This window comes from Suncus etruscus, chromosome 17 (assembly GCF_024139225.1).
Source record: "Suncus etruscus isolate mSunEtr1 chromosome 17, mSunEtr1.pri.cur, whole genome shotgun sequence".
Lineage (NCBI taxonomy): Eukaryota > Metazoa > Chordata > Mammalia > Eulipotyphla > Soricidae > Suncus > Suncus etruscus.
The window spans coordinates 21415258-21437202 of record NC_064864.1 but is presented as its reverse complement, the minus strand read 5'-3'; the positions used below and the strand labels follow the sequence as shown (position 1 = coordinate 21437202).

At 43.8% G+C, this 21945-nt stretch overlaps 1 protein-coding gene across 1 annotated transcript in view; it reads right to left on the bottom strand.

Annotated features, from left to right (window-relative positions):
- CLTCL1 (clathrin heavy chain like 1) overlaps positions 1–21945 on the bottom strand; it is a 122671-nt gene that overhangs the window by 9437 nt on the left and 91289 nt on the right. The window contains exons 20-27 of the mRNA XM_049764668.1: positions 20192–20375; positions 18793–18985; positions 17369–17526; positions 10644–10808; positions 8062–8169; positions 7688–7855; positions 7456–7605; positions 1592–1723 (exon numbers count right to left, since the gene is read on the bottom strand). Coding sequence (XP_049620625.1) covers positions 1592–1723; positions 7456–7605; positions 7688–7855; positions 8062–8169; positions 10644–10808; positions 17369–17526; positions 18793–18985; positions 20192–20375 — 1258 coding nt within the window. The remainder of the gene's footprint in view (positions 1–1591; positions 1724–7455; positions 7606–7687; positions 7856–8061; positions 8170–10643; positions 10809–17368; positions 17527–18792; positions 18986–20191; positions 20376–21945) is intronic.

Here is a 21945-nt window from a genome sequence, read left to right as displayed (position 1 = left end):
AGAAAGAAAGAAAGAAAGAAAGAAAGAAAGAGAAAGAAAGAAGAAAGAAAAGAAAGAAGAAAGAAAAGAAAGAAAGAAAGAAAGAGAAGAAGAAAGAAAGAAAGAAAACAGAGCTGGGGCCTCATAACACAACACTGGCTATAGGTCTCATCTGGAGATGGCAACAGCAGGCCCTCTCTGCATTCTCATGTAAAGGCTGCCTGGGTTTTACAGTATGTCAGTTTTTTCTATGAACTTTTTTTTTTCTTTCTTTCTTTCTTTCTTTCTTTTTTTTTTTTTTTTTTTGATTTTTCGGCCACACCTGGTGATGACACTCAGGGGTTACTCCTGGCTATGCACTCAGAAATCGGTCCTGGCTTGGGTGTCCATATGGGACACCGGGGGATCGAACTGCAATCCATCCTAGGCTAGCATGCACAAGGCAGATCCCTACCACTTGTGCCACTGCTCCGGCCCCTGAACTTTCTTTTTCTTTCTTTTTTTTTCATTGTAAAATATTTTCAGTTTATTTTGACAAAACAGTTCAGATTCTCTCATGTCACAGCATATCAGTAAATGATGTACATATATTTTATATTACATATCATCTAAAATTTCCAATCATGGTTTATGAGCTGCAAAGTACAAATGCTGATAGCTTAAGTACAGGCAGTATTTTAATTAAGAAATAAGTGAGTATTCCAACACATAAGTGAAATGAGGCTTTAATGAAAAAGATTTAATTCCACAGGATGTCTTTTTTCAAAAGCAATTAAATCAAGTCTGTGATTTCAAGTTTAAACAAGTATCATTTGAAGTAAAAAAAGGCAATCAACTCCTAAGAGGTATATTATAGCATGTAACATATTTCTGACAATTTATAACAGCATTCAAGTTTTAGAACTTGTAGTCTAATGAAACAAGAATTAGAGAAAAGAACTCTGAATCCTTTCTGAGGAAGCTAATGCTAATTGTTATCCTGACACAAAAGTACATTAATAATATTGCTGATTTTTTTTTTACCACTCAGACTGCATCTCTCCCTCTATCTCTTTCAAAGGAAGGGAAGAACGATGAACTTTCTTTTTCATGGGGAGAAGCACACTCACTGATTTGCAGAGCCACACTTTTTTTTTTTTTGGTTTTTGGGTCACACCCGGCAGTGCTCAGGCAGTGCTCACTCCTGGCTCTATGCTCAGAAATCGCTCCTGGCTGGCTCAGGGGACCATATGGGATGCCAGGATTCTAACCACTGTCTTTCTGCATGCAAAGCGAATGCCCTACCTCCATGCTATCTCTCCGGCCCCCTGAGCCACACTTCATGATCTGAATTCAGGAATTACTCCTGGTGATACTCTGGGGACTATATAGTATGCTAGGAATTGAACACCAGTTAGACTGTACAAGGCAAGTGCCCTATTCTCAACTATTGTTCTTGCCCTCAGTGGACTTTCTGGCTGGGAGAAAAAAAACTATCTAAAATTACAGCAGTGTGATTATGATCTTTAGATTAACTGGGAATCAATTTCCGAAACTACATACTAAGTGTGGTACTACCATTCAGCTTTGGTCAACTTTTCTTTTTCAGTTCTTGGGGTTCTAGCTGACTTACCTTTGAAAAAAAGTCAACAGTCCGAGTATGGTCTAGCCGGGGTGCAAGCACCAGCAGAAGGTCATTGATGAGCAGAGGTTTGTAGTTCAAATAGAACTGCAGGGCTTTATAATAGAGTTCTACATTGGCCACCTGCAGATGAGGCAGAACCAAGGGTCAAACAATGCCCGTTTTTGAAAACCTACTGCCACACTTCCTTTGGTCTTTGTTCTTTATTTATAATAAGTGCACTTCATTTGTAAGGTCAATGGGATAACCCTTATAAGACTAAGCATGATCCCAATTGTCCCCTTTCCACTTCTGAAGCATTTTTTCTTCTCACCACTTCCAACCCAACAATCAAAGAAACAAGTCTTAATCTACCCCATCTCTGCATCATCTCATTTTCTAACATGGGGCCAATGCTCAATCACTATCTGCTGAAGGAATGACCTCAATAAACTCAACACTAAAACATTGTTTCATTCAAGGAAGATTTCCCTAGCACTCTAAAGCAAGCTCAGCCAGAGCTGTTAGGATAATTGCTACTTGCCCTGTTACATCCCCACTGCTGTGGAGCTCACACTGTGTAGCCCCATTTAGCAAAGGGCTGAGCTTCACTTAAAGAGAATCCTGTACCCACTGTCCCAAGTTTCAGAGTCTGGTAGGCTACTCAGTCTATTGCTGACATATTCTTGACAGACTGTCCTTGCTAGTAGTATCACTCAGAGGCTTACTGATCTCAAGGACTGGTGTTCAGGAGGACAAAGCAATTACTGTGCTGCCCTCTAGAACACATACTATGTGGGCGGTAATGTGGGTATCTGCATGAAGTGGAAGTTCAGGGTGTATGCAGGGCACAGGTCATAGAACTAACCCACAGCCATACTGAGCTCAGATAGGTGGAAGCAATTTGGGGTTCAGTGAGGTCTGTAGATCAAAAAGCAGGAAAAGAGGGCTGACTACAGCCCTTGCTGTTCTTGGCACTCTGGCTGGTACTGACAGTGCAGCCTCTCAACTCCCTGACTAGAGTAGGAGCACCTGGCACTCTCAGCCTCCTGGAGGTAACTGTTCTGGAGTACTGACATTCTTCTGGGACACTTCTATGGAGTTACACGCCAGGATGGGAGTATCAAAACCATGCCCATTGACCCAGATGCCATACTGAACCTTGTCCACAGCACCCTGGCTCAGAAACAGGGCATCACTCCTATTTTTCAGAAAAGAAAGTTGATGCTCAGGACTAGAGAGATAGTACAGGGATTAAAGAACTTGCCTTGCTTCCCAATGATCCTGGTTCATATCTCCAGCACTGCTATGGTCCTTTGATCACCTCCAGGGATCACTCCTAAGCAGAGAGCTAGAAACAGCTCTTAAGCACCACTGAGTGTGACCCAAAACCCAAAGCCAAACAAAAAGAACAAAAATCTACTGCTTATAAATTCTGTCATGAGGGGTGAGAGATAGCACAGCAGATAAGGTGCTTGCCTTGCATGTGGCCAACCTGGTTTGATCTCTGGCATCCCATATCACCCTCAGCCTGCCAGGAATGATTCCTGAGAGCAGAGCTAGGAGTAACTCCTGAGCACTGCAAGGTGTGACCCCAAACAACAAAAAAATTGTCATGAGCTTGAGGGCACCAGATATTCTGTTCTGACTCCTAACATCCATTACAAGCAATAGTTGTGCTTATGTTATGCTTCTTTTATGCTAATGTTACTCAGGAATAACCCAAGTCTTGCTTAGTGTAGCCCAGTCCCTGCTCCCCCTAAAGAAACATGCATTATGCTCATGTTATAGATAGGATAGCTGAAATTCAGAGCAGACACATAGCTCAAAGGGAAAGAGCCAAAAAATAGTTCAGCTTGATGCAACTTAGGTCTCCACCAGCAAATGCTGAAAATGGAAAATACAGAAAATATTTGAGAAATATTAAAATAGAATATTAACAATAGGAAAATGGTGATTCTAAAAAATCCACTTCTTTAGTACACACAGTGCAGGTAAAGTTCCCTCTGCCTAAATCATCAGACCAACTAGTGACTTATGATGAAGGAATGACCTGCCTCTCTCCCAGAAAAGATAAGAGTGAGTTTTATTTCTAGTGTTGCAGGGAAGTAGAGGCACTGATCTGTGCATTAAAAATTTTTGTTGTCAGTCACTTCCCTATATTTTTTTGAGTGCAATACCGTATGATCCTGTGATCTGGGATCACTCCTGGCAGGGCTCAGGAACCCATGGCTGTATCTGCTGTACTATAGCTACAGCTTCCAAGACCCTACATAATTTGTGGGCCTGTTTTTGGATTCAAGATGCTGTGCTGGTTCCACCTCTCCTGCAAAACTGCTGGCCCTGATGACCATATCAAGGTAATCTCATATGGGTCATCAGATAACATACTGATGCTTCATGGATAACTGCCCAAGACACCACTAAAAAACAGAAAAGCACCACAACCACCTCCACTATGGCATGACATAAGTTTTAAAATACACACTGCTCTGAGAGAAGTTAAATGTGAAAAAGCAATCACATCCTATGATTAAGCAGACATGGCTTCCTATCAATTTTCCCAGAGCATTAGAGTACAGAAACTTTGTTTTTAGATTTTGGGTCACACCTCTTGGTGCTCAGGGGTTACTCCTAGCTCTGAGCTCAGTCAGTAATCACTCATGGCAGGGAGTAGGGGACCATATGGGATGCTGGGGACAAAACCCGGTTGTCCACATGCAAGGCGAATACCCTACTCCTCACTATTCTATTGTTCTAGCCCCAGAAATTTTTAAAAAAATTAAAAAAAATTTTAATTGTTTTTTAAATTATTTTTTGTATTGTTATTTTTGTATGTGTTTCTTCTTTATGTCTTTTCTTTTTTCCTCTTTATTTTTTTTCATTTCTTTATTGTAAAACAATTTATTTTTTTATTTTATTTTTTTGGGTCACACCTGGCAGCGCTCAGGGATTACTCCTGGCTCTATGCTCAGAAATCACTCCTGGAAAGCTCAGGGGACCATATGGGATGCTGGGATTTGAACCACTGTCCTTCTGCATGCAAGACAAAGCCTTACCTCCATGCTATCTCTCCGACCCCTAAAACAATTATTATTATTATTATTTTGGTTTTTGGGTCACACCAGGCAGCTCTCAGGGGCTACTCCTGGCTCTGTGCTCAGAAGTTGCTCCTGGCAGGCTCAAGGGACCATATGGGATGCTGGGATTCGAACCACCGACCTTCTGCATGCAAGGCAAACACCCTTCCTTTATGCTATCTCTATAGCCCCTAAAACAATTATTTTTATTGTTCTTTTGTTTTGGGGTCACACCTGGCAGTGCTCAGGGGTTGCTCCTGGTTCTTCACTCAGGAATTACTCCTCATGGTATGTGAAGGACCATATGGAGTGCTGGGGATAGAACCTGGGTTGGCTGCATGCAAGGCAAAAACCCTACCCTCTGTACTACTGTTCTTGCCCAAAAACAATTATTATTATTTTTGGGGCCACACCCAGTGACGCTCAAGGGCTACTCTTGGCTATGTGCTCAGAAATTGCTCCTGGCTAGGGGGACTATATGGGACTCTGAGGATCAAACCAGGTCTGTCCTGGATATGCCACATGCAAGGCAAACCACTGTGCTATCGCTCTGGCCCCCAAAATAATTTTTATTTTGTTTCCTCCCTCCTTCTATTTGTGATAACTGTGATAACTGTTGTGATAACTGGAGATCAAACTATTTTGGTTGTGGTGTCTGCCTGCACTTGCATAGTTGGTGGCAGTGCTTGCACATGTGTTCACAGGGTGTACAATATTAGTTGTGATGCTGATGCACATTTTGGTTGCAGTGCTTACATTTTAATTGTGGTACCCCAAACACATTAGATAAGGGGTCCTCAAACTTTTTAAACAGGGGGCCAGTTCACTGTCCCTCAGACCATTGGAAGGTCTGACTATAGTAAAAACAAAACTTATGAACAAATTCTTATGCACACTGCATATATCTTATTTTGCAATGAAGAAACAAAACAGATACAAATACAATATGTGGCTCGCGGGCCATAGTTTGAGGACCACTGCATTAGATTGTAGCACAGACATCTCAAATAGCAGAGATATTTGGATTGTTCTTGGACATGTGGGTATTGTAAGGAATTGATGAGGTCGCATCAGTCTCAGATTTGCAAGGCAGGCATTTTTGTCACTGAGCTATCTATAGGCTACCATACACACTGAAATATTTGATTAATCTCTCTTCTACTGGAAGCCTACAAGCATTTCCCAAGGTAGAACTTTTGTTAGATATTCACTGGTTTCAAACACTGTAGTCTACACATCATACACATATGTATGTATAATGTGTGACTTCAAGCTGCTTCTAACAGCTCCCAGTGAAATCAGAGGCTTAGATAAAGCTGGACACCCAACATCATTCACACTTGCCCTCAACAATGTCTATAGCACAGAAAACACCTGACAGCAGATCTAGATGAAAGGTCTTTGCTTACTCTCTAGGAATGGCAGGACAGACACAAGGCAGATAGCAAACAGGAGAGACCAGTGGAGATATAACTTACTCAAGGCCATTGAAATAAAGTCAGAGTACTTAGTATAAGAGTATGGGGACTGAGGCTGAAGCGAAAGCATAGTGGGTAGGGCGTTTGCTTTGTACACTGCCAACCCGGGTTCAACTCCTAGCATCTCATATGGTCTCCTGAGCCTGTCAGGAGTAATTTCTGAATGCAGAGCTAGGAGCAACCTGAGTGTTGGTGGATGTGGCAAAAAGACATGAGGCCCTGAGTTATAGCCATAGTAATAAATTATTTCACTCCCACCTATGCACTTCTATTGTAGATAGCCCTAGAAGTCACTGTTCCACAGAATGTAGTTCTAGTGGCCCCAGCACTCCTGGACACAACCACCATGGCATTTCTGAACCTGAGACTTGAAACTGGCAGACTTAAGTACTGTCAGGAATGTCTTCTGAACCTCAAACACTAAAGACATTAGGAGACAGATGGCAGATTTGATTTTGTATCTCTACATGATGACATTTACAGCCCCAGTTACATGCTTGTAAGGTTGGAAGTCTTAGAGAGGGGCCAGAGCGGTGGCACAAGCGGTAGGGCATCTGTCTTGCGCGCACTAAACTAGGATGGACCATGGTTCAATATCCCCAGTGTCCCATATAGTCCCCCAAGCCAGGAGCAATTTCTTTTTTTTTGGGGGGGGAATCACATCCAGCAGTGCTCAGGGGTTACTCCTGGCTCTACGCTCAGAAATTGCCCCCAGTAGGCTTGGGGGACCACATAGGATGTCGGGATTTGAACCACCATCCTTCTGCATGCAAGGCAAATGCCTTACCGCTGTGCTATCTCTCCGGCCCCGCCAGGAGCAATTTCTGAGCACATAGCCAGGAGTAACCCCTTAGCATCACCGTCACCGGGTGTGGCCTAAAAAGCAAAAACAAAACAAAACAGAAAAAGGAAGTCTTGGAGATATGAGAGGAAGATGGTAGATAGTGAAAAATTTACAACAAAAAGATTAATAGATAGAGTCTAGAGACTGTCCTGAGCTGATTGTAAAAGAAAGAACGAACATGAATGTTTGGTTTTATAGGGTTGTAGATGTAGGGGGAAAGATGGGAGAGGGAGGTCCTAGAGGCTGGAAGGGCATGTGGAGTGCTGTGGCATACTGTCCTCCCCTTAGCTTATCAGAGGGACCCTAACCAGTTTCTTCAATGCAAATCTGACCCCCACCACCTGCCCAATAGTGGCAAGTCACGTAAGAGAATGCAATCAGATTCTGAGGCACACACACTGGGAATGGAACTCACTTACCTCCAGGACAGGGTTGGTGGAAGCAGGCAGGAACTAGTATCCACTGTCTTCTTACCTTGGCAATGATGTCCTTGAATTGTCCCTCTCTCCAGGCATCAGTAGGATGATTGATCATGGTGAGGACTGCATTGTCATATTCCTCATACTTGTCATAAAGGAACACCAGCTCTGCCCAGAGGTGTGCCTGCTCTGCAGCTCTCAACACCTGATGGGATGGCCATGGCCAAGGGTTGGGCTAGTGCCAGGCATGCATATGGCAGCCAGAGCCTCGAGGAGGGCTGGTTTACCTTCGGGATGTTGACACGGGACCAGAAGAGCTCCAGGTGTTCTGGCATCTTCTGTGGCTTGAATTTGGAGTAGAGGATGGCCAACTCTGTGAACATGCCCATGTGGGCTCGCTCCAGGCCCAAGGCAGCCTCTAGCAAAGAGATCAGTTCCTCAAAGTAGCCTCCATCCTGGCAGATCAATAGCATGCTTAGGATGTGGCCAATACACACCTGACCACAGCACCCTCGCAGAACTCATTTCAGAGTAGGAGAGGGCCACAGTTCAGATTGAATCCTCATGGAGTTGTGAAGGAAAACAAATGGGGACCTGTGTTTACATGTCACTCATCATTTCTATTACCAGCAGAAATCATCTTTGGTCAGAATCTAGTTACCTGATAATAGAGGATTAACTCCTCCAGCTCATCTGCATGAATGACAATGTGGAGACCACACAGCTGAGCAAGGCGGAACTCCTGTCCATCCACACAGGCAAAGCACACCTAGAGGGAGGAAAGGCCAGACAACATTACTGGCCCTGAGGGGAGGCCAAGTACCATAATAGTTGGCTACTGAAGGTGCAGCTGTACATGCAGACACCAGCAAACTGGGCTTCTTCAACTGAATTCTGAGCAAATAAGATAACTGTATAGTAAGCTACATGGCACCGGAAGAAAAAAAATACTGACATTTCTAATATGCAGATCAAGAAAATAGAAAGATGATGGAATATGCATTAATTCAAAGTCCTGAGATATGAAGGTCTCTAGATGAAAGGAAAGTGATGCTGGAATATTAGGTTTGGGATCTGAAAAGAATTTAACAAATGTCAAAAATAATCATTATGGAGTATATATCATATAAGTGCTGTTACTTGGAAGGAGTTGCTTTAATTATGTTTTGAAGTAAAATATGGAGAAGAGAACTATGGAGAGAAAGTTGGGTCTTTTAGAGAGAACATGGGATTCTCTAGAGGGGTAAGAGCTTTAGTAATTTAAAGTTACGCATCTATTTCATGTACTTCAGTATACACACCTTATATCAATAGCCTTACTGTGCAGAAAATGGTTCTGATCAAAGGATCCAGGAAGGATCCTGAGCTATATTTTTTATTTATTTTTTGGTTTTTGGTCCACACCTGGTGACTCTCAGGGATTACTCCTGGCTATGCGCTCAGAAATCGCTCCTGGCTTGTGGACCATATGGGATGTTGGGGGATCGAACCGCAGTCCATCCTAGGTCAGCCATTTGCAAGGCAACCACTCCGGCTCCCTGAGCTGTATTTTCAATTTTGCTTTTGAGTCACACTGGCGGTGCTTAGGGATCACTTTTGGCACTGCTCGGAAGCCATATGTAGCAGCAGAGACACCAGAGATGGAATCAAGATTGATCACACATACACACACACGAGCACAAGGCAAGTGCTTTTCCTCACTCACACACACACACACACACACACACACACACACACACACACACACACACACACACACACACACACCTGCGCGCGCGCATGCACGCACGAGTGCAAAGCAAGTGCTTTTCCTCTGAGCTACAATCCTGGCCTGCCTATTATTTTGCTTTTGGGCTAGACCTGGGGGTGCTCAGTGTTTATTTCTGTCTCTGTGCTCAGATGCTAATTTATTCCTGACAGTGCTTGGAAGACCATATGGGATACTGGGATTGAACCCAGGTTGACCATGCTGTTACTCTGGCCTCACCTATTCATTTTTAATGATGTACTGTAGAGTGACAATGTAGATGTAATTTATTATTTATTTTGTTTTGGGGACACACCTGGAGGTGTTCAGGGGATACTCATGGCTCTGCACTCAGAAATTGCTCCTGGCAGGCACAGGGGACCATATGGGATGCCAGGATTTGAACCATCATCCTTCCTGGATCGGCTGTGTGAAAAGCAGATGCCCTACCACTGTGCTATCTTTCCAGCCTCTGTAGATGTAATTTTGTTGTTTGTTTGTTTGTTTTTGGACCACACCTGGTGTTGCTCAGGGGTTACTCCTGTCTGCTCAGAAATAGCTCCTGGCAGGCACAGGGGACCATATGGGACACCGGGATTCGAACCAACCACCTTTGGTCCTGGATCGGCTGCTTGCAAGGCAAACGCCGCTGTGCTATCTCTCTGGGCCCACAACACATAATTTCAAGTTACTATGCTCTCCCAATTTACCAAAAAGACCAATGTCAATTAATACTGATTATGCTACTTATAAAGTACTATGATTTAAAGTGTTTTTATGATATACCTGTAATATTAGTAATTCCATACTATTAATACAACTTCTGGGGTTGAGCAATAACACAGTGGTAGAGCATTTGCCTTACACACATCCAACCTGACTTCAATCCCTGACATATCATATGGTCCCCCGAGCCTGCCAAGAGTAATTTCTGAGTACAGAGCCAGAAGTAACCTCCAAGCACTGCTGCAGTTGGCTCCAAAACAATAACAAAAACAAAACAAAACAAAAAAACAGCTTCTGAGAGATGTTTTGTACAACAAGGGGGTAGTCTCCACAGGGCCTTCACATTAATTATAAATGTCAGCTTACAAAAATCTCCAAGTCATGCCAGAGAGCTCAAAATCCTAACTGGATAAGGCAAGCATCAAAATGCATCCTGTTTGGCACAACAGTGTGGAGTGCAGAAAGAACAGAAGGAGAGATGATTTATTAGTCCAGAGCTCTCCTGGAGACTTCATGAAAAGACTTCCTTCAGGGGCCAGTGATAGTACAGCAGATAGGGCATTTGCCTTGTCTGCTGCTGAACTGAGCTCAATTCCTGCATCCCACATGGTCCCCCCCAAGCCAGGAATAATTCTTGAATATATAGCCATGAATTACCCCTGAGAGTTGCCAGGTTGTTTCTACCCTCCCCCCCCCAAAAAAAACACCACAAACAAACAAAACCCAAACAAACAAGAAAAATAAACAAAACTTCCTTCTTTAACACTTACCTCCTTCCATGTCCGTGTGCTGTTTGCCTTGCGGCTGCAGTCCACTGCTGCCTGATACTCACCAAGGTGGACCAGGGTAGAAGCCAGCTGGGCAAAATTAGAAACACTGCTGTATAGCAGCTTGGCAGCCTCATACATTCCTTCTTCATAACAGCGGTCTCCAACCTGCAGACAATAGGATACTCTCACTGAGTCCTACATGGGAGGCTTAGCTAATGCTTCATGAAATTCTCAAGAGGCAAAGGTATTTTCTGTATTTGGGAAAAGATCAGCATCACTTTTTGATCACACAGCAGCCTGCTGCTGCAGAGCTCCTGGAGAATGAAACATGTTTCCCAGCCTCTCGTAGCTCTATACTACTTGCTCTTGTGAGTACTGGCCATCATATCCAATGGGCCTAGGACTAAGGTATGATGGTTTTCTTTACTTTTCTTTCTTTTTTTTTTTTTTGGCTACACCCAGCTGTGCTTAGGGGTTACTTCTGGCTCTATGGTCAGAAATCACTTCCAGCAGGCATGGTGGGCCATATGGGATACCAGGAATTGAATCTGTGTCGGCTGTATGTAAGGCAAATGCCTTACCCTCTGTCCTCTGTGCTACTGCTCTAGCCTCTGAACTGTGCTTCTTGCAGCTTCCATGCCAGTCCCTTCTTTCCCACTGAAAATTTCTCTTAGAGATTAGATACCATCTTCGTCCTGATCCATTCACAGATTTTTACCTCTTTCCATAATATCTTTGGCTTTCTTTCTCTTTCTTTTTCTGTTTTGTTTTGGTACCACACCTAGTGGTACTCAGGGCTTACTCTTGGCTCTGCATTTATTTCTGGTGGGCTTGGGACCATATGGGATGCTGGGATTCAAGCTTAGATCAGACTCATGCAAACAAACACCCTACACACCGTACTGTCTCTCTGGCCCCAAAAATCTTTTTTTTTTTGGTTTTTGGGCCACACCCGGCGGTGCTCAGGGGTAACTTACTCCTGGCTGTCTGCTCAGAAATAGCTCCTGGCAGGCACAGGGGACCATATGGGACACCGGGATTTGAACCAACCACCTTTGGTCCTGGATCGGCTGCTTGCAAGGCAAACACTGCTGTGCTATCTCTCCGGGCCCCCCAAAAATCTTTAACTTTTTTATTTTATCTGTTTTGAGAACCTCTCTTCCAGAAGGAAGTTAAAATAATAATCACTATGAGAGCTGGAAGGCCCAGCATAAGAAAGCCTATCTGCATGCATCCTCCCCACCTTCTTTCTAGCTCAATGCCCTGATCAACCCCACAACTCCTGCCCTACTATTCCCTATCTGAATCTAGTCTATATTCTTACCACTCACCCATCAGTTATACTTCCTTGGGTAAAAATCCAATATATATATATATATATATATATATATATATATATATATATATATATATAATATGGTTTTTGGGTCACACCTGGCAGCACTTAGAAATCGCTCCTGACAGGCACAAGAGACCATATAAGACACCAGGATTCAAACACCCATCTCACCTGAATTGGCTGTGTGCAAGGCAAATGCCCTATCACTGTGCTATCTCTCCACGCCCCCCCCCCCATCCAATATTTCTTTTTTTTTTGGTTTTTGGGCCACACCCGGCAACGCTCAGGGGTTACTCCTGGCTATGTGCTCAGAAGTTGCTCCTGGCTTGGGGGACCATATGGGACACCGGGGGATCGAACTGTGGTCCGTCCAAGGCTAGCACAGGCAAGGCAGGCACCTTACCTTTAGCGCCACCGCCCAGCCCCCATCCAATATTTCTTAGAGCAATTCACCACCTAGGTCTGTAGGGCTAAACACAGATCTGATTCCCAAAGTGTTTAATGGTTTCTCTTGGACTTCAGGATACTAATTTTGCAACAAGAACAATCTTTTTTCTTTAAACCAGGGACTCTCTCATTGCCAACCATTTCCTATGTCTTCTCTTTAAATTTCAAACAACTCCACAAATTGAATAATCAGCCTCCCATCTCCTGAAGGAAATAGGTAGAGTTTCTCTGCAAACACAGATCCATCGCTGCAACATTGGCTCTTATCTGGACCAATTCTACTGGAGCCACTGATCCCAGTTCTCCTTCCTGGCTTTAGGTCAATGTCAGAAAATCCCTGAATCAATTTCATCTTTTGTACTAAATCACTCCCAGTAGCTTAAGACCATTGTTACTTTCTCAAGCTGAAAACTTAAGCAAACAATTCTCATTCTGACCTCAACCCAGCTATCAACTACTATTCTGTCTCTACCCTTTCCTTATTTATTTCCCCCAAATAAGTCTTCTTTTATGTCTTTTTTTCTGGGACATACTTGGTGATGCTCAGGGGTTTCTCCTAGTTATATATTGGTTATGCTTGAGGGTCTATGTAGGATAATGGGGATAGAACCCTGATAAGCCATGTGCAAGGTAAAAAATGTACTATTGCTCTGGTCCAAAAGTCTGTTTTCTTTTCTGTTTATTTTGGACCACACCTGGCAGTGCTAAGGGGTTACTCCTGGCTCTACACTCAGGAATTATTCTTGGATGGCTTGGGAATCATATGAGGTGCCAGGGATTGAACCTGGGATGATGGCTCAAGGCAGATGTCCTACCCACTGTACCATTGTTCCAGCTCCTGCTATCTGTGTTTCCAATCTCTTCCTTTCTTCTTTAGAGCCCCCTGTAATTAGGCTCTTGTTGGTTTCCCATCAGAGCATAAAATCACTGCAAGTATCTACTTGTAATGCAATACCTGACTCTCTAAGGACGGGCTTAACACACAGTCACCACAGCACTCTGCACAATTGGAGTGATAGTACAGTGTGGTCCAAAACAGAAAAGGGAGCACACTGGTCCTTAGGAATATCACAGAGAGGTGAGAACAAGACAAACAGACTAGTGAGACCAGTAACTGGAGGGATTTAGTATATTCCTATTCCTGGGAAGCAAATATGACTTCTATTAGGAAGTAAAGAAGTAAACTCTTCTATTAGAAAAATAATGTTAAGGGCCCGGAGAGATAGCACAGCGGTGTTTGCCTTGCAAGCAGCCAATCCAGGACCAAAGGGGTTGGTTCGAATCCCGGTGTCCCATATGGTCTCCCCATGCCTGCCAGGAGCTATTTCTGAGCATACAGCCAGGAGTAACCCCTGAGCATCGCCGGGTGTGGCCCAAAAACCAAAAAAAAAAAAAAAAAAAAAAAGAAAGAAAAATAATGTTAAGAATTCAGAGAAGGGGGGCCAGGTAGGTGGCGCTGGAGGTAAGGTGTCTGCCTTGCAAGCGCTAGCCAAGGAAGGACCGCGGTTCGATCCCCCGGCGTCCCATATGGTCCCCCCAAGCCAGGGGCGATTTCTGAGCACATAGCCAGGAGTAACCCCTGAGCGTCAAACGGGTGTGGCCCCCCAAAAAAAAACCAAAAAAAAAAAAAAGAATTCAGAGAGGGGGCCGGCGCGGTGGCGCTAGAGGTAAGGTGTCTGTCTTGCAAGTGCTAGCCAAGAAAGACTGCGATTCCATCCCACGGCGTCCCATATGGTCCCCCCCAAGCCAGGGGCAATTTCTGAGCGCTTAGCCAGGAGTAACCCCTGATCATCAAACAGTGTGGCCCAAAAAACCTAAAAAAAAAAAAAATTCAGAGAGAAACCAAAAAAAAAAAAAAATTCAGAGAGTGTGGGCCTGAGTGGTGGCGCTAGAGGTAAGTGCTAGCCTAGGATGGACCTCAGTCCCATATGGTCCCATATGGTCCCTCTTGCCAGGAGTGATTTCTGAGCGCATAGCAAGGAGTAACCCCTGAGCATCAATGGGTGTGGCTCAAAACAAAACAAAACAAAAATAAAAAAAGAATTCAGAAAGAGATTTTGGGTAATGTTTTGTTTTCCAACATTTACATTAATTTTCTGATAGTAAAGGTAAGTTTAAAACATTAGTAGGGCATTTGCCTTGCATGCAGAGGATGGTGGTTCGAATCCCGGCATTTCATATGGTCTCCCGAGCCTGCCAGGAGCGATTTGAGCGTAGAGCCAGGAGAAACCCCTGAGCGCTGCTGGGTGTGACCCTCCAAAAATTATGATTAAAAAGAACAACAATGTGATTGGGATAAAGTGATAGGCATGATGCCCCTTAGTAACAATATTGCAAACCACAGTGTCTAAAAATGGGGGCAGGAAGTTAGGATAAGAGAGAGAGAGAGAGAGTGAGAGAGAGAGAGAGCATAAAATGTCCCATAGGCAGGCAGGGGGAAGGGCAACTGGGGACATTGGTGGTGGGAAATAGGCACTGGTGATTATTATTATAATATTATTATAATGTATTGTACATTGCATGACTGAAGTTAAATCATGAATAACTTTCTTTCCTTTTTGGGGGCGGGAGGAAGGTCATACACGATGGCGCTCAGGGGTTACTCCTGGCTCTGCACTCAGAAATTACTCTTGGCAGGCTCAGGGGACCATATGGGATGCTGGGATTCAAACCACCATCCGTCCTGGATAGACTGCATGCAAGGCAAATGCCATACCACTGTGCTATCTTTCCAGTCCCTCCAGGAGTAACAATCAAATCAAACAAGCAAACAAATGTGAATGTCAAAGGGGTCAGAGAGATAATAAAGCAAGTAAGGCATTGCCTTGCATTTAACCAACCTGGGTTTAAAGCCCAGTACCTCAAATGGTCCCCTAAGCCACACCCTGAATGCAGATCCCAGTATGTAGAATCAGGAATAAGCTCTGAACACTGCCAGGCATAAGCTATACACCCCACCAATTTTTTTGATTGTGTTACAAAGAAAAAAGTTCAGTTTTTATGTTAAATTCTTTCATCTATAATTAAATTTTGGTTACAAATCATATATAAAATTTTGGGGGGATTGGGCCACACCTGGGCTTGGAAAAAAACCTTAACACTACAGTGACTCCAAGAGTTAACTGTTGGGCCCGGAGAGATAGCACAGTGGCATTTGCCTTGCAAGCAGCCGATCTAGGACCAAAGGTGGTTGGTTTGAATCCCGGTGTCCCATATGGTCCCCCGTGCCTGCCAGGAGCTATTTCTGAGCAGACAGCCAGGAGTGACCCCTGAGCACCGCTGGGTGTGGCCCAGAAACCAAAAAAAAAAAAAAAAAAAAAAAAAAGAGTTAACTGTTTTTTCATTTTCTGTTTTTGTTTTTGGTTTTGTTTTACTGGGTCACACCCGGCAGCGCTCAGGGGTTACTCCTGGCTCTATGCTCAGAAATCACTCCTGGCAGACTCGGGGACCCTATGGGATGCCGGGATTCTAACCACCACCCTTCTGCATGCAAGGCAAACACCCTACCTCTATGCTATCTCTCCGCCCCCCCCCTTTTAATTATTTTTTTTGTCTATACTTAGTACAGAGGGCATAATCCTGACTATGCTCCAGGAGGCTGGGAGTGCCACGTAGGGTGCTGGGGTTCGATTTGGGTTGGCTATGTGAAAGGCAAGAACTGAACCTGCGGCACTACCTCTTCTGGACCCTTAATTGTTTCTTTTATTCAACATTTTGGGCAAATCTTACTTTTCCTGGGGGAGGGACTTCCCAAGTCATGGAAGAGCAGGAGGTTCAGGGGCCCCTCTTATGAATTCTTGTCCAAACAGGCCAGAAATTCAATGCAGAATGTGATGCTGTTCAGTAGAGCTAGTGGCTTCCAAGACCAGAGGTACTTGGGGCTAAATCCTACATATACTCTGAGGATCATGTGGTACAGCAATCAAACCAGGGTTGGGGGCCCGGAGAGATAGCACAGCGGTGTTTGCCTTGCAAGCAGCCGATCCAGGACCAAAGGTGGTTGGTTCGAATCCCGGTGTCCCATATGGTCCCCCGTGCCTGCCAGGAGCTATTTCTGAGCAAACAGCCAGGAGTAAACCCCTGAGCAACGCCGGGCGTGGCCCAAAAACCAAAAACCAAAAACCAAAAACAAAAAAACAGGGTTGGTTGCATGTAAGTCTTAATCCCTATACTATTTTTCCAACCCTGGCAAAGGACTTTGGGGGAAGGGGCTATATCGAATAATGCTTAGGGCTAACTCTTAGTTCTGCGCTTATGGATCAATCCTGGTGGGGTTTGGGGGCCTGAACCCAGGTTGAGTATTGAACCCAGGTCAGCTGCTGCATGCAAAGCAAACACAGTACCTGCTGTACTATCATTCTGGCCTTATTCTTCATTAAAAAGGGTTGTCTGCTAAATAATGTTATTTGATAATTACTGACATCCAGGAAAACTATTGATTTTCAAATATCTCTGATTTTACCAGTTATTCAGTTCACTTTGTTCTCTCATAGTAATAGCTAGGACATATGCACATAGATCTAATAACTTTTCTAGGGGACTCATTCTGAAAGCTATGGCCATGAACAAGTCAAGATAAATGTATCTTAATATTTTTTTGTTTGTTTTTGGTTCAACACACGGCGGCACTCAGGGTTACTCCTGGCTCCGCACTCAGAAATCGCTCCTGGCAGGCACGGGGGACCATATGGGATGCCAGGATTTGAACCACCGTCCATCCTGGATTGGTTGCTTGCAAGGCAAATGCCCTACCACTGTGCTATCTCTCTGGCCTCCCTTAATTCTTTTTTTATACCAATTATAGCAATAAGGACCTTACTGTTGGCTTAATTCTCAACAACATAAATCTGTGCCACTCTAGAAGTGATTTTTACATCATCTACAACCATCTACAGCAGTTCAGAGTCTCTAGATTGGAGTGAGGGAAAAAAAAACCTACCTGTTGTATGTGGGCATTGTTGGGTCCATTAATACAATCTTCTAGCTCAGAGAGACGATTGGTTTTAGCCAGGGCAAAAATAAGTTCAGTCTCTATATATGATTCACGGTCCTTTTTCCTGGCCATCTGCAGGAATTTAACTAGATCCTCCCAATTGCCTAAAGACAAACAAACAAACAAACAAAAGTAACCAACCCAGAGCTGCTAATTAAACAAGGGGTATAATTTTTTATATTCTGTCTTCAGTCAAGACACTGACACTTCTACTCTAAGGGTTTAAACTTCTACTCCATTGAGGGCTTGAGATCTAGGTAATGTCTAGAAGGTCTTTTTGTTTGTTTTCAGCCACACACACAGCTCTGGCTGTGCTGAGGGATTACTCTTGGCTTTATGTGGTGCTATGGGGGCTGGGGGAATGAACCCAGGTCTACCCATCCTAATCTGATGTATTATAGCTCCACTTGAAGGTATTGAACTTAGTTGGTTAAACAAAGCCTTAAATAGTGGCCCAGAGAAAGGGATGGGAAGAATGACACAGTAACTGCTCCTGTGGACTGAACTTCTGTCACTAAGTAAAAAGCATCACTGGAAGAGAGGTTTTTTTTTCTGCCACTAGTGAAACTGGCCCACAAGCCCAAGGCCAGGAGAAATTTTGGCTCTTAGACTCTGACCTCAAAATTTTAAGGATAAGCACTCTATTTATTAAATTAGTCCCATAGGGCTGTAGAGATAGCACAGCGGTAGGGCATTTGCCTTGCACGCAGCAGATGGTTCTATCCCCAGTATCCCATATGGTCCCCTGTGGGGCTGGAGAGGTGGCGCTAGAGGTAAGGTGTCTGCATTGCAAGCACTAGCCAAGGAAGGACCAAGGTTCGATCTCCCGGTGTCCCATATGGTCCCCCCAAGCCAGGGGCAATTTCTGAGTGCTTAGCCAGGAGTAACCCCTGAGCACCAAAACAAACAAACAAACAAAAGAACCATAGTGTCCCCTGAGCCTACCAGGAGTAATTCCTTAGAGCCACACAAAAAACTGGTTACATAAATGAGGGTTACAACCATCTGAAGAGCATATATAAATAGAATACAATGCTTTTCATATTCTAAAAAAACTTAATTTTTTTGCAGGGGTTATGGCCAACCTGGATATGCTTAAAGCTTCTATCTGCAGGGTCTATTCAGAGATCACATCTGGCAGGACTTGGGGAACCATATGGAGTGCCAAGGATCAAACACAGGGTCAGCTGTTTACAAGGCAAGCACCATTCCCACTCTAGTATCTCTCTGGCACCAAAGAACTTTCACTTAGCTGTATCTCTGGCATCTCTAGATGCCTAGTACATGTGAACTCTCAGGAAGATCAATTTACTTCGCCAGACTTGAACAGTAGTGAGAAGCAGACCCTTATGAAGAGTAGGGTCACTTACCATTCCTGTTGGCTGCCTGAACAACTTCCAGATAAGAGGATGGGTCATCAGCTCTGATATAAGAGTCAATGGCTTCCTTTACTAAGTCTTTCTGTAGCTGGGCTTGGGCCAGCTGACTCCATACTGCAGGTTCACTGCATCTCTCTGCAAACTCATATGCTCGGTCTAAATTTCCAATGTGCTCAATCAGGACCTAAGGTACAAGAAAGTTATCAATTTTCTATAACAGCTACAGAAAACAACTGGATTTTAATTTAGTTCTATATTCTACCTAAAGTTGGATGACCATTTTGACTCAAGTCAAAAACAACTGGGCATTAAATACTTACAGATGAATGGATAGAAAGGAAGAGAAGTTTTTGCTGCATAGGATTGAGAAAGTTAAATGGGAAGAGACACACCAACAAAGGGCATAAAGAAATGAAGATTGCCAAGTTAAGCCTTTTAGACTAGGGGTAGGACAAAGAATTTTCTCCTTTGTTGATTAGAGCTAGTACCGTGGAACACATAAGCTGTAATGATTCAACGGGGCTACTGTGGGGAACTAGATAGTATTTCCAGCAAAAAAAGGATTATAGGCTAGCCTGGAAGGCTGAGCAAGGCCATAGCCTATGTACAAACAGAAAAATATAGCTTTGACATCAGAAATTTCACAGGCAAACATAAAAATTGGTTTAAGAGACAAGAAAGAAAAATGTATTGGAGAGACTTCAAATAATTAAGTGAAAAATTAAAGTCACATGTTCTGGGGGTTACACAATCGATATGAAAGTAAAATCAGACAAATCCAATAGTCTTGGAAAAAAGGGATGTGTATGAGTATTAAAAGAGGGGAGTTTGGGGCCCGGAGAGATAGCACAGTGGTGTTTGCCTTGCAAGCAGCCGATCCAGGACCAAAGGTGGTTGGTTCGAATCCTGGTGCCCCATATGGTCCCCCGTGCCTGCCAGGAGCTATTTCTGAGCAGACAGCCAGGAGTAACCTCTGAGCACCACCGGGTGTGGCCCACAAACCAAAAAAAAAAAAAAAAAAAGAGGGGAGTTTATGGTGAGTCTAAAGGCAGACAGGAAGGCTGGTTTAAAAATTTTTTTAGGAATGAAGGGACTGGATCAATCATCAGTTTAAGAGGCCCTGAAACTCAGGCATTCTAGTCACCAGGCTGAATACAAGCCCTTGCTATTAATCACCTAAGTCTAGAAGAGTTTTGGATAATGTCTGGGAAGGGTAGGAGATAATAGATGTACAGAAGGAGCCAACAAGCTGGGAAGATTTTGGGTCACTTGAGAGGAACAAAGCAGAGTATGAACAAAGCAAGTAGAGGTTCTTACACCCTTAGCAATGATAAGAGCCCAGTGTGGCAAAGAGTGCTCAGATCTAACATAACAACACTCAGTAGCTCACTTGAATTGCTGAGGCATTCACATCAAATTTGCGGAAGATGGCAAAGGCCTCTTCATACAGCATACTGGTGATGGCAATGCTTGCGATGTCCGGGGCATCATAATTATCTAGGCGATTGATATAGTCCATGACTCGAGTGTGGTCTGCCTTGATAGCAGTCAGGATTAGCAGATTCTGGAGATTCCTGAGGAGAAGGGCAGTTTTAGGGTATCACAGGAGTAAAGGTTGTATGTAATACTCTTTGGTAGGTTAGCCAGCCCCAAACTCCCAATCTTATTTATTTTTGTGTGTTTTTGTTTGTTTTTTTGTTTTAGGTTTTTGGGCTATACCCAGAGATGCTCAGGGCTTCCTCCTGGCTATTTGCTCAGGGCACTCTAAGTGGGGGCTCAGGAGACCATATGGGGGTGCCAGGGAGCAAAACTGGGTTGGCCATGTGTAAGACAAACACCCCACCTGCTATATTATCGCTTGGCCCTACACTTCCAATTTTAAAAATAATTTAATATACAAAGGTAACATACATATATATATGTATATATAAAGACTACATATGAAGTATATGGGATAGGAAGTCGTGGGAAAGCACCAGTCAAGAAAACCATTATCTTTCTGTCACAATAGCCTGCCTTCTGTCCCCACTCTGGAGGTGTCTATTTGCCTCGGTATTCTATCAACTCTTTTAGTTGTTTGTCTGTTTGGGTCATACCTTGTGGTGCACAGGGGTTACTCCTGGCTCTACACCCAGAAATTGCTCTTGGCGGGCTTGGAGAACCAAACGGGACATTGGTTCTCAAACCCAGGTCAGTCCTGAGTTGCAACAACTCCCTACTCACTGTGCTACCTCTCCAGACCCTCTTTATAGTTTTTTTTTGTTTGTTTGTTTTTGTTTTTGTTTTTGGGTCACACCCGGCAAAACTCAGGGGTTACTCCTGGCTCTATGCTCAGAAATTGCTCCTGGTAGGCTCAAGGACCATATGGGATGCCGAGATTCGAACCACCGACCTTCTGCATGCAAGGCAAATGCCTTCCCTCCATACTATCACTCTGGCCCCTCTCTTTATAGTTTTCAATCACATACACTGATAGTGTCTCTAATCAATAGTTCCTAAATACCATATAGTCCATATTTATGACCTTTCCTTTTGTCATACTAATGAGGTTTTTTTGTTTGTTTGTTTGGTTTTTGTTTTTGGGTCACACCCAGCAGTGCACAGGGGTTAATCTTGGATGTATGCTCAGAAATCGCTCCTGGCAGGCTCGGGGGACCATATGGGATGCCAGGATTCAAACCACCGTTCCTCTGTGTCTAAGGCAAATGCCTTACCACTGTGCTATCTCTCCGGCCCCATACTGATGAGTTTTAAATACCACTAGCTTTCTTTTGCCCTTGTCAAAGATATTGGGAAAATGTGATGCATCATCTTATGAGTCTGAAAGATAATATATAAGTTTGGGTGGACCTTAAACTAGGGTTGGCTGCCTATTACTAGGCAAGTGCCTTAACCTCTTACTATCTTTTGTTTTGTTTTTGGGCTACACCAGTTAGTGTTCAGGGCTTACTTCTGGTTTTACCTTAAAGAATTACCCCTGGTGGTGCTTGGGGATGGTAGGGATCAGACTTGGGTTGGCTTTAAGCAAGGCAAGTGAGCTCCCTGCTGTACTAACTCTTTCACCTCCTTATAATTGTTACATATTGTTGGTAGGAATGTAAAATGATACAACCACTCTGTAAAACAATAGTTTGTGTTTTTCCT